The sequence below is a fragment of the Ambystoma mexicanum genome, chromosome 4q (genome assembly GCF_040938575.1).
Source record: "Ambystoma mexicanum isolate Mex_15411 chromosome 4q, UKY_AmexF1_1, whole genome shotgun sequence".
Taxonomy (NCBI): Eukaryota; Metazoa; Chordata; class Amphibia; order Caudata; family Ambystomatidae; genus Ambystoma; species Ambystoma mexicanum.
The window spans coordinates 45,621,155-45,634,691 of record NC_090928.1 but is presented as its reverse complement, the minus strand read 5'-3'; the positions used below and the strand labels follow the sequence as shown (position 1 = coordinate 45,634,691).

At 44.7% G+C, this 13,537-nt stretch overlaps 1 protein-coding gene across 2 annotated transcripts in view; it reads left to right on the top strand.

Annotated features, from left to right (window-relative positions):
* URB2 (URB2 ribosome biogenesis homolog) overlaps positions 1 to 13,537 on the top strand; it is a 945,224-nt gene that overhangs the window by 153,695 nt on the left and 777,992 nt on the right. For both annotated transcript variants that reach the window (XM_069607426.1, XM_069607425.1), the window contains exon 2: positions 6,656 to 6,790. In XM_069607426.1, the coding sequence (XP_069463527.1) occupies positions 6,665 to 6,790 (126 nt within the window). In that variant the 5' untranslated portion in view covers positions 6,656 to 6,664. The remainder of the gene's footprint in view (positions 1 to 6,655; positions 6,791 to 13,537) is intronic.

Below are 13,537 nucleotides of genomic sequence, written 5' to 3'. Positions count from 1 at the left end.
ACACACTAGGGAAGGGGATGGTAAGGAAGGGGCACCAACCACAGGCATAAGAAAGGGCAGGTGGAGAGAGGAAAATGTAGGGTGGGACTTAATCAGGTAGTGAGCAGGCCTTCTCATGCTCCCGGGCCGCAGCCTCGAAAGCACTACGAAGGGTCTCTCCCCCCCCCCACTCTCTACAGAGTACTGCGTCGCAGTACATACACGATACTGTGACCCTCATGGCCTGCGAGGCAGCTGAAGGGATGTGCCCTTTACTCCAAAGTGCTTTACATGAGAACAAATAAACATACAGCAAGCATAAGATGACAATTGAACCACAACCTGATAACAGTATAAAGAACAACTTATAATATTTCAGCGGTGAGGAGGGTGTGGGAGGTGTGCAAGGGAGTAGTAGGTGTTAGAGGAGTTAAGGACAGGGGAAAGAGCAGGAATGTGAGGGAAGAAGAGTGGAGAAGGAGAGACCAGAATCAAGGGGGGGGAATCTGAGGGATGGAGAGGGTAAGGAAGAGGAGGAGTAAGAGGTAAGGGTAAAGGGGAAGGGAGGAGGTAGGGAAGGAGGGGTGTTAGTGAGGTGAGTGGAAGAGGTAAGATTTTAGAAAAGAGCGAAAGGAAGGGTAGGAGGGCGAAGAGCGAATGTGAAGGGGGAGGCGGTTCCAGAGGAAAGGAGCAAGGAGTTGGACGGAGCGGGAGGGGGCGCAGGGTTGAGGAGGAGAATGAGGAGGAGAATGAGGAGGAGAATGAGGAGAATGAGGAGGAGGAGGAAAAGGAGGAGGAGAGAGTAGGAAAAGATTAGCAGAGTGGAGAGGACGAGAAGGGGTGTAGAAGGAAAGAAGGGAGAAGAGGTAACGGGGAGCAAGATCATAGAGGGATTTGAAAACAAGACGGAGGAACTTGAACTTGAGTTGGGAGTGAAAAGAGAGCCAACCTAGAGAGGTGAGGGGGGAGGAGGAGATGAGTCAAGAGGTGAGAGAAGGTATAGGGAGCGGATGGCAGAGTGGTAGATGGATTTAATAGGGGAGTGATGAGAGGAGGGGAGTGATGAGAGGAGGGGAGTCCGAAGAGAAGGGAGGAACAGTAGAAGAATCTGGAGAAGAGGAGGGAAGTAATTAACAGTTTAGTGGCATGAAAGGTAAGGAGGGGTCGAATTTTACGAATGTTATAAAAGTGAAAGTGACAGGATTTAGCAGTGAGAGAAATGTGGTGAGAGGAGAGGGTCAAAATGGAGACCAAGGTTACGGGAATGGGGAGAGAAGGAGAGCTGGGAGGGGGGAAAGAAAATGAAGGGGGGAGGAGAGGGAGGAGGATCAGTGGAAGCAGGGAAGAGAAGGAGTTCAACCTACTACGTTTATCGCATGGGACAACCCTATGAATAGCGCCAGCGTGGAACAACGTTGGGTGTCACTTCATGGAGGTAGTACCGTAACTGTACAAACCTGGTTTGCCATGACTGAGCACCAACTCGCACTCAGTGCAGCGCACCTTGTTTGCATGAGCTTTCGGTACTCCTTCAAGAGTGGCAAACAACCTCTGCTGCCAAGATTCACGGTGGCTGCTATTAGTAGGGACTTTCACTATCTCATCCTCTTCATCCGCCTCTGCATCCTCACGCCTCTTCCCCTCTCCGGGCCCTTGGGAAGGTGGTGGGGGCGTTGCTGAGGCAGTAATGACAAGAGCAGCTTGGGTTGCCAACAGGAAGGTTATGGAAGTTAGCAATCAGGAACCTGCACCAATAGACCACATTGACGGCGAATGTCAATATAAGCCAAAGAGGCAGTGCTCTGTCTTGGTAACCTAAAAGCAGAATAGGGAGGACCTCTGTGGTGTGGCCTTTTTATAGGGGTTCTGGTGCACGCTTCGCAGACAGCTGCGCTATCCGCGAACACTTCGAACACCAACAAGTATCCAGAGCGCTAGAGGACATGTGCAAGGGTGGAGTTTCACAGGAAACTACCTTGATTTGCTCAAAAAAGTACTTTTTGTGTGTCTGGGGGCCCAGACTGTGTTTGTGAACAAGGACCCAGTCTTAGAGTGGGTGCGGTCACATGATGATGTCGCGGACACATTTGCCGATGGAACAGGTGTCCGTAGGACACCAAATGCGCGGGGTTGCTTGTACACATGCGTGTGGGTGTTCTACGGACGGTTCAGGTCCCCGAACTAATTAAATGTGCGTCACATCTTTGCGGACGGGCTATGTGTTCTACGGACATATTCACTCTGATTGTGGACAATGCGAACAGGGGGGATGTTCTTAGGACACCTTATTTTGAATAATAGCGGACACCTCCATTTTGATTGTGAACACTACGGACAGGAATAGTGTCCTTAGGACACCCCCATTTTTGTTTATTGCGGACATCCCGGAGACCCGGGCTGTCCGTGGACACCGTACCGGCCTTTAAAAAAAAAAAAAAAAAAAAAAATACAAAAAAGAGGAATATAGTAACCGCATACATAATATTTTATTATTGTATAAAAGTATTGAAATTATGAAAGAGAGGGGGAAGCAGAAATGGATAGAAATACAGGAGAATTAGGGGTTTCTACATGTTGGATGGTAGGGGAGGAAGGGATTGAAGTCTCAATGTTTTTGATGATGGGAAGATTTTGGGGATGGTTGGCTGGGACATGGACAAGGGGTACACGTACATGTGGGACAGTGATATTCAATTTTTTCCAGATTTGGTTTTCTACAAAGTTTTTCAAAATCATGACGCTGCAGATGATTTTCAAAAGTATCTGTTTTAGTAGTCTTATTTTCTGTATGTTCGGTTAAAAAAATGTGTTAGGTACACATAAAATAATGTTTATTAATTGGCTTATTTAGAAAAGTGCAGTGTCTATCATTAGTATCACTGTTTTTCACTAATTTCGTCCTGAACAGACATTTCTGTGTTAAAAATATATATATATATTATTTTTGTTTTTAATGTATATAGCTGAATAAATCAACTTTTACAATTTCTGATCACATTATATAAAGACAGAAGCTAAAATCAAAATGTACAATATTACACACTTTCATATAGATGAATTGAAAATTAGATAAAATTAAGTGAAGAACAAATCCAGTACAAAGAAAATGTATAATGGAGCAAGACAAATACTAAAAACACATTTCATTCAGACCATTTTCAATATAATACATTTTTAGCTAAAATTGATCCACAGAAAAGGTTGAGCAAACAATAAAAATAGTCTTGTTCATAATATCCTTTGTCAACGGCCATGTCATTAGTTAGCAACATTACTTGATTCATCACAGTAGAGATTGTTACTTAATTCTTTCATATTAGCTTGATCAAGTTTTAAAGCTTGCAGAAAATTAATTACAGCAATTCTCAAAAACACCAAATTAACTGAGAATATCAATTCCCACAAATGTTCAGGTGACAACTCTCTATACATCATTAGAGGTTTTTTAAGAAACTGTTTACGTTGGTTACTTAAATTTTTACATGCTGTTACTATATGTTTTAAAGTTTCTATTTCACCTGTAATGTTACAAAATCGGCAATAGGGCGTAGAGTTTTCCGTAAATTTGCGTCTATCCAAATCTGATTGGTTGGCCATATATTAAATCACAAGCGCATGAAATCTGCTCTATGCTGAACCGACTGGGAACATTTCAGAGATATATATATATATATTAGTGTATTGTTCTACAGAAAGTTTAAAAACAAACTGTTAAGTACACTATATTAACTCCTATATTTATAGTTTCCTTCTTACTGCTATGTACGTGTGCTGTTGATATTTGTTGTGTAGTTTCTAATAAAGCATTAGTGAGGTAATTGAATTGGAGGTATATGAATTTTTTTTGTTATGTCCCATTATATTTATAAACTATGTAATTGGACTGTTGGTGTTTTACATATATGCAGTTGCACTTTTTATTTATTTTTGAATGTAATTTATTTACATGCTGTTGACCTTGTTTAGTGCATTTATTGCATGATACAACAATGTAAGATACCCCCTGAGTTTTTGGATAGTGTTGATGTTAGCTGAGTCTGTCCGCGGACATGTGCACGGTCCGCGGACATCAGAACCACTAGCATAGGACTGGGTTCAATATGTTGTAGGGTACATGTGCATAAACTAAGGGAATCCTACTAAAAACCTTTCTAATACATGATATCTATATTCAGTGAAAAGTTCTTTATGGTTAAGTTGCGCTACTAAAAACCTATGAAATTCAGTGAAAAAACTTTGTTAAAGGAACGTTATGGTTTTAAGTAAAACCGAAAAACCCCAGAAATTCGCCAGTTATGATAAGCTAAGCAACCATAACTCGCGCCACCACCATGTACTGCTAAGACTATTCATTCTTCATTATATGTCAGTTTTTTATATAATTGCTTTGTCTATATTGTGCATGTGTATTTAATAAAAGCCCTCATCAGTAATATGCCCTGTTGTCCAGTGACCAAATCTTTATCAATATTCTCTCCACTGCTGGCAAGTACTGTGTGGCTCGCCCTAGAGAACCAAGACTGTGAAGCCAATCGTACCATAGCTTATTACAGGTTTCAGTCCCGCCACAGTGGGCTATATCATGTGCAGTTACATTCATTTAAAACATTATCATAAACACTATGTGACAAAACACCTAATCCTAAATATTCAAAACATCTAAATCAAAACACTGTTTTCAATCTTTTTTTTTCTTTCTAAACAATTTGTATTCTTTTGTTTGTCGGTGAACAGTCAGAATCACATACATACACCATTATATACCTTACATAGTGAGTCTGCCTGACAGGCCTAGCCCCTACCCACTCTCCCACCCACCTCCTACCCCTAAACAACTGTTTACTTATGCACTGCTTACGATTACATATGGTTAGTTGCCAGACCTTCCAGCTCGCACTGGAGTCTTACGTTCTTGTTCTATGGGCGTTTGATTCCTTTCTACTTCAGGGGTCTGGGCATGTACTGTGTCTGCTGTATTCGCAAACACCTTGTAACGATAATCTCCAAGATTCTAAATCTGTTCTTACCTCCCCTTGTCCATGACGAGCTGTCCCTTGCCAGGCCGAGGTCTCCACCATTGTCCCACATCCGGGCCTTTTTACGATTACCATTCTATCGCTGTCCTGCGCTTTGCTAATACATAGGCATGTAGGCCCTTCAGTTGGCAGATATGTCTTGCCCTTCTTGGTTGTGGGAATGCTCCTAACAAGCAGGCGGGTGGGGATTCTACATTTAGTGCTACAACCACATTAGTTTCTGTGCTATTCCTTCCCAATACTCCTGTATTGACGGGCAGGCCCTTAACATATGTAACATGTCAGCGTTTTCCAGTCCACATTTGGGACAGAGTTGTATGTTTGTGTTACTGAACTACGACACTTTTTGGGGCGTCAGGTATGCCCTGTGTGTAACAAATAGTTGAACACTGTTTTCAATCTTATTATACATTCAGATCAAAATTGATTACTAGGATTAATTTTCCCAACTCCTATTATCTTATATTAGATTTCAGCATTGCCATATTTCATAACATTTCATTCATTAAAAGCAAGTAACTGATTTAGACCAATTTATCTTGTGCAATCATTATTCACCAATCTGTTTTTCTTTATCAGTTATCTTTATCATGTATTTCTAATCATTGTACAAGAGTTTAGCCAAATTCTTTGTCGGAGGTATGTACCACTGGTTTCATCGTATTAAACTCTGATTAATCTGGATCCTACCTTGCACAGTTTCCGTTCCCTGTTTCCTTTCCTTTTGTGCTCTGGGAAATGTGCCAATGCACAGAATTTAATAAGAGTAGCATTTCCATAATTTTTCTCCGCAAAGTGTATTGCTAGCAGATAGTTTGTATCCTTGTTTTGTATAGCTCTACAATGCTGTAAATTGCTAACTTTTAACAGTGTTAGTGCTAGGGCGAGCAAGTGGAGAGAATATCACTGGACAATAGGGCGTAGTATTGATGAGTTGAATTAAAAATTATATAAAACGGATAGCTGATGAATTTAAAGAGTATAACATCACGTTAAGATGGCTGCCACTTTTACGGGTATGCTTGTGTTTAGAATGCAAGATCACATAATCACACTATCATCTGACATAGCTGTGTATGAAAATAAAAAAAGCCTAATTTTTAACAATGTATTGTTCGCCTAAGGAAGTCCCAGTAAATGGGATGGAACGCATGGCTCAGTGTTTCTTGCCATAGTCACATACTGCTATGTAAGTCCATGTTGGCTTCTCATTTTAATGGATGAGTTTATAAATACAATTGGAGGTTTTTGCACCTAAAAATAGTGGGTGCTCAGACATTTGTTGGTTTTTCAGTTGGCATTGTTGCGATACTAAGCAATGGTCAACTGAGTGCCATCTGTTGTTGAGATACATATATGCACACAAGCATTTTCTGTTTGTCAGTGGAATGCTTGATTTAGTTTCTAGACTGGCGCCCAAGGATGTATCTTTATTAGTTAGGGGAGGGAGTTTGAAAACGGTTAGAGGCCTTCCTTTTTTTAAAAATGTAAGTGAATGTTTCTAATTTGCCTTCTTGTTTTTGTAACTGAGAACATCTTGGTGCTTTACACTTTTTATTAAGCGGGTTTAACTGCTATTCTGATGCATTTTCTGGGCCTGTGGGCTTTACCTTTTGGTGTTATTTCAATTCTGATTTCAGAAAGTTACTATGGCGGCACTCTATTCTGGCATTCACCTGAAGCTGAAGAGCCCAAAGACCCCCTGGCGGGACAAGCTCAAAATAGCACATTTTGCATGGATTTCACAACAGTGCGTTCTGCCAAATAAGGAACAGGTAAACTGTCACAATTTTGCACTTATTTTTTCTGTGTACTTATGTGAATGCATTTGTTTTTTAGGATACTGGTATTTTAAGCATCTTGCATACCCCAAATCCTTCTTACCTTTTGTGGCATAGTGACTCTGGTCTCGGCTACTTACCAAGGAATCCCCAAAAAAATGTCATGACTCTAGTGCATTAACCAGCCCGAAGGGCATTACCTGGTACTAAAAATGTCCATAAGGCGTCCTAAAAGCAGTTTTCCACTCATGATGGTGGATGCGGAGTAGATGGTGTGCTCCACGTAGGTCAAGTTTTGTGAAAACTGCCCCCTTAACCGCCTTTAATATGTCATTTAGCAACGGCATTGGATACCGATCTCTAATGGTAACTCCATTTGGGCTGCGATAATCGATATAGGTCGAAGTTCTTTGGTATCCTTCAGAACAAAGAAAAGGGAAAACCCTGCTGAGGATTTTGACTCGCGTATCAAACCATTCTTTAGACTGTCATCCAGATACTGTTTTAGAGCTTGTTTTTCAGGTAATGAAAGGGCATACATTCTTCTGAAAGGAACTGTGGCGTCAGGAAAAAGGTCTATTGAACAATTTTCCCAATGATGGGGAGGCATCTCCTGGGGTATTTGATCCTTAAAGACATCATGAACTCATGGTATTTGTCTGGAATGCAGTGTATTATTACAGAAACTGTTTCTTCTAATGTCATCGTCTTGTCAGTGTTCTTATCACCCTCTCCAAAACAATGTCTGACACAATGGTTTGATATAATCTCCAGTGTTCCTTGTCCAATCAATAGAAGCATTATGCCTGTAAAGCCATGGTCTCCCTAATATGATGAAAATGCGCTGCTCTGATCAAAAGACAGACTCTTGGTGGCTATGTATGATCAGACATATCGCATTTGCTTTGTGTGTGATGGACCTGAACATAAGCATCTACCATCGACTCCTTCAACTGTTTGTGATTCCTTCTTTTCTTCTTTAGGAATCTGATTTTTATCATCCCAGACAATGTCCATAAAGATACCTGCGGCACCGCAGTCAAGAAGGGCCATGACTTTAATGGGCTTCCTATCCCGCAACAATAAGGTGACTCCGAGAACCATCATTTGGGATACAAATACTTCAGAGATAGGTTCGGCAATCTCAGAGGGACCAGCAACTCCACCCTGTATTGTGGTCCCTTCTACGATCAGGGTCTCTTGTTCCCCTGTCTCCTCAGGGGAAACCTCGGGCCAATTTCGTAACAAATGTCAATTGGAATCAAATATAAGAAAAGTAACAGATAATCTTCTTTCTTTCCGTAGCAGTTAAGGACCTCAGGCTGTTCCAATTTGCATGAGCACATCACCAGATAAAGAATCTTTAGAAGAGGAAGTCGTCTGATGAAAAACAGCCGTAGGGCCCCTGCTTCTTTGCCCTTCACCCTTTCGTTCCACCAAGCAGTATTCTATCTGTAGGACCATGAATACGAGCTCAGAAAAAGAAGCGCGATCGGAAACACAAGCCAGTTCATCCATGATCTCTTCATTTAAGCCTCTCCTAAATACCGTTTATTGAGCCCACTCGGGCCAGCCTGCCTGAGCAGTAATCTTTTTAAACAAAGAGATTTAAGTCGGAACATCCATAGTGCCCTGTCTTATGTCCAGAAGAGGCTTGTATGCCGAAATAAATCATTTCAGGGCGTTCAAACATGTCCTTAAGCTGCTGCACTAATTTAGAATAGCCAAGAAGCACTGGGTTGGCTGCTCTTACTAGTGGGGTAGCCCATGCTAATGCGTTACTCGTCATGTTGGACATCATAAAACCAACTCGATCTGTCGGAAGCAAAGGCGGTAGTTTGGAAGTTAAAGTAAACTGTGCAGGCATTTAGGAATTCATGTACTTATTTGGGAGAAGCATCAATTTCCCTGAAGCCGGCCCTAAAGGCAGCAGATCAATGGACTTATTTTCTCTTGTGGGCATCATCTGTTGTAATGCTGCATTCTCTGCCTTCACATTTTGAACTTCCAAGGTAAGTCCTTGAACTGCAGATATCAATTTCTGGATCAGTTCAAGGCTGGCCATTTCATCTTGGGGTTGCAAACACTCCGGTATGTCATAACGTGGCCCACCTTGCTCAGGAATTGAGGTATCCGATGATGTTTTCTTTTCTCTAAATCCCCAGAGATATGGTCTGTCCCTGTCGGAGATCACAATGCCTGCCTTACTGTTAACAAGGCTGGACAGAATGGAACCCTGAAGGTGCAAACTTCTGGGGGAAAGCTGAATATAGACAGAAACAAACAAATGCACTGTGTACAAAAGGACGTTTTGCCAAGCAGAAAATGAACGGTAGAAACAGTAGGCAGGAGAAAATGAACCCACAGACGGCAGAAACAATGGTACTCTATCCGGAGAAGATCCGCGCTGCAAAGAGGGAAAAAAGAGCAACAACCCGGCATGGGCAGGCTCCGGAGAGTGGAGAGGAAAAATAGAGGTCAGCACGGTTTGCAGGTACCAGCGTGGAGAGGCAGAAGGAGGCGGCAAGCCGAGGCAAAGGAAGATATGATATGGCATTTATAACGTGCCTATACACAAGGAACAGGAGGAAACCAGAAAACAAGTTAGGAGAAAGCCAAAGAAGGAACTAGTGTCTTACCCTAGTGTGAAGAGGTGCCGGCAGCGGCCTTGGGAAAAGCCACCAACTCGCACACATCGGACGAACTAGGCGATCCTGACGGGAGCGGAGCCGCCCCCGCCGAACGCTACGGCGGGGTTAGCTACTCACCTTACTGGAGTCGCTGACCCGGACTGGGAAGGGGGCGGGAACCTTGTCAGGATGCAGGCCGCGGTCGGCGGCCGAGGAGGAGTAAGAAACCCGACATCAGAGGCCACCCCTATGTACCCAAGTCCCGGCGCCGCATGGATGCCGCCGACGGAAACGCTTCAGGAACAGTCCCCATGCTACAGGGGCAGGCGAAACTGACGGCAGGGAAACCCGGTCTTAAGGGAGGCGGGGCCAAACCTTCCCAACCAATAACAGACGAGCTAGGCAAGACGTCTGCTCATTGGTGGGGATTTGAACCCAGTGAAGTATTTAAAGGCCCGCCTTTTCTAAACAAGGCTGTCTGTTATTTTCACAGGACACCGAGGAGCACGCAGGCAACCCCGAGTGGTGGGTCTACCCAGATAACCCGAGTTAGAGGACCACAGCCTTATCCCAAGGGCAATTGGGGAAGGAAAAACCCCACGGTGAAGCAACCGCCAGAACTTTCAGTTTATTATTGATTTACCACACCTCAGTTATTGACTCTTTCCGGATCAACCATACGGCAATAATAAAGATTATTGCAGCATGAGTTTTGTCTCCTGTCTATCATTCTCACAACTGGCGACGAAGGTGGGATAACGGCAGCGGGATGGAGGCATTGATCAAAACGCTGTCGGAAGGACAGCAGCAACTGCAGCAGTTGGTTCAGATACAAAACCAACAAGCAGCTGCCGACCGCCAAGCCTTCCAGCAGGCATTGCAGGTACAAAGCACGGTGCAAACTACTGCACAGGACAAACATCATGACACAATATCGAAGCTAACCGAGATGGTGGCTAGCTCTAGGACACAACCAATGGTCCCATCCGCATTACTACAAAAGTACAAAGACGGCGAGGACCCTGCCTTCTTTTTTACAAGTTTCGAAAGAATAGCCAGGAACGCACAGTGGCCCCCCGAACGATGTGGACAATATGTCGCCCCCTTGTTGTCCGGCGTCATGCAAGGAGCCTACCAGGCGGCAAACCCCACCGGGAATACTCCCTATGGTGAAATAAAGGCGGCTGTACTGGATCGCCTTGGCCTTGATGAAGAGGCCTATCGAATTCACCTAAGGGACACCAAGTTACGACCTGGGGAAAATCCACGGCAGTTGTATTATCGAATAAAAGACCTGGCGGAAAAATGGCTGTCAACTCCGACGGTCGTAACTCAACCGATACTTGAAAAGATTATCCGTGAGCAGTTCGTAGAAGCCCTGCCAGGACAAATGCAGAGGTGGGTGAGGCAACATCACAGACCCTCCCTAACGGAAGCGGTGGATATTGCCTCGGCGTATCAAAAGGCTGGGTACCACAGGTTTCCACCCACAGGGATAACAGCCCGCATAGCAGTACCAACGACTGATGCCCCACTGACCAAAGGGGTCAGACCACAACAGTTGAGATGGAGACAACCCGAGGAGGCGGTTCGGAGGCCAGACGAGAAGAGGTCTGGAATTGAAGACAAGTCCGCTGGGACCAGTCCAGGATATCGGCAACCGCAGTGCTTTGAGTGCAACGAATGGGGCCACATAGCCCGGTTCTGTCCCAGGAGAAGATCCGCTGAACCAATGGATATTGGGTACCTGCACGCGCTACAAGAAGAGAGCGTACCCGGTCCTTACATCGTGGACATACGAGTTGACGGCAGACCCACACGTGGTCTACTTGACAGCGGCAGCCGGCAAACCGCCATATCACCTACTGTAAGTAGCAAACCCAACTTACTTAACGTGTCGTACCTATTAAATGTATACATGGAGATATAAAACTTTATCCGATGAAAAATGTGGCTATCGAAATAAATGGGGAGTTGTCACCCGTGAGGGCTGCCGTCCTACCTTATCTGCCTGCCCCGGTAGTCATAGGGACTGATTTACCTAACTTTGACCAGGCACTGATGACGAAGGAGGGGAGAAGGGAAGTAGGTCCCGAGCCAGAACCCGTGAGGGGCATGTCTGGTCCAAGAACCCTCATCAATAAAAAGAGACGAAGCCGTATGGCCTGGTGTCAGGCTTGTTATACAACTAGAGCCATCGACTGGAGACTAGAGGATAATGAAGATAGCATTAGGACCGAAACCCTAACGGACAACACCCTCAAGGTAGCCCGAGAGAGGGCTACACAGGAAGGGGATCCAGATCTTTCCAGGGGACCAGGATTTGTGCTTCATCAAGGTCTACTGTACCGAAGATACAAGGCAGATGATGGGACTGTTAAGGAACAGTTAGTTTTACCCAGAAAGCAATGCCCCATAGTACTGCAATTAGCCCACAACCATCCTTGTGGAGGCCACATGGCTTTGCTGAAAACACAGCAAAATATACTCAAACGGTTTTATTGGCCGGGAATTTATGGGGAGGTGGCTCAGTTTTGCAAAAGATGCCCTACCTGTCAACTAACGAGCGGAGTAAAACCAGCTAAAGCTCCTCTACAAAAGATGCCCCTTATTACAGTACCATTCAAGAGGATCGGCATGGATATTGTTGGGCCATTGGAACCAGCCAGTAGAGGGTATAAATACATGCTGGTCGTAGTCGACTATGCTACACGTTATCCTGAAGCATTTCCCCTTAAAGGGACGTCAGCCAGACAACTATGTGATCAACTCATACCCTTCTTTGCCCGAGTTGGCTTACCCTCAGAAATCATCACTGACCAAGGGACGAATTTCATGTCGACTTTACTACAAGTGTGTGAACGCCTACACATCAAGCAGCTAAGAACATCCGTGTATCATCCCCAAACCAACGGCTTAGTCGAAAGATATAACAAAACGATAAAGAACATGTTGAAAAGGGTGACAGGACCAGGTGCCCAGAACTGGGATAGGGCGATACCTCTTGTTCTGATGGACCTTCGAGACACACCCCAATCCTCCACGGGGTTTTCCCCCTTTGAACTCCTGTTCGGGAGACAACCCCGAACAATCCTAGACCTGGTTAAGGAAGAATGGGAAGCCTCCGAAGAAACGACCCTAACCGAATATACCGAGGAACTGAAGGAACATTTAAGCGCACTGCGTGCTTTGGCGGAAGCCAACCTCTCTCATGCCCAGAACATACAAGAGAAAAACTATAATAAAGGGAGCAGATTAGAAGGTTCAGCCCAGGAGACCAGGTACTCGTACTCTTACCTACCAGCGCCAACAAATTACTGGCCAGATGGAAAGGCCCATACAAGATCACGGATGTTCTCAGTTCCGTGACCTATAGGGTGCACCAACCTGACCGAACCAACCCGGATCAAATATACCACATCAACTTGTTGAAGGAGTGGAATGAACCCCTGGTATCAGCACTAGGAACCATCGGAGACATAGAAACGTTGGAAACCGCGAACCCGGACCCCGGTTCGCTGGACCACGTCCAGTGGGGGAACGCCCTATCGCCACTCATGAGAACGGAGCTGATGCATAGGCTACTACCCTACAGAGAATCCTTTTCCACCTTACCAGGGAGGACCAAATTACTGGAGCATGAGATAAAAACAGAGTCCGGACAAGTAGTACGGCTCAGACCCTACCGGATACCCGAAGCCCAGAGACAAATCATAAACACGGAGGTAGATGAAATGTTGCAACTAGACATCATTGAGCCTTCAGTCAGCGCTTGGTCATCGCCCATAGTTCTGGTCCCTAAACCTGATGGCTCAATCCGCTTCTGCATGGACTACAGGCAGCTGAACAGCGTGTCTAGTTACGAAGCATACCCAATGCCACGGATGGACGAGTTGTTAGAGGGACTCGGGGCTGCCCGGTATCTGAGTACGCTAGACCTAACAAAGGGATACTAGCAGATCCCTTTGCGACCCCAGGATAAAGAAAAAAACGCCTTTTCCACACCAAGGGGACTGTATCAGTTTAAGGTTCTTCCTTTTGGCCTACATGGGGCACCAGCCACCTTCCAAAGACTTATGGACATCATCCTAAGACCGCATGAGGGATATGC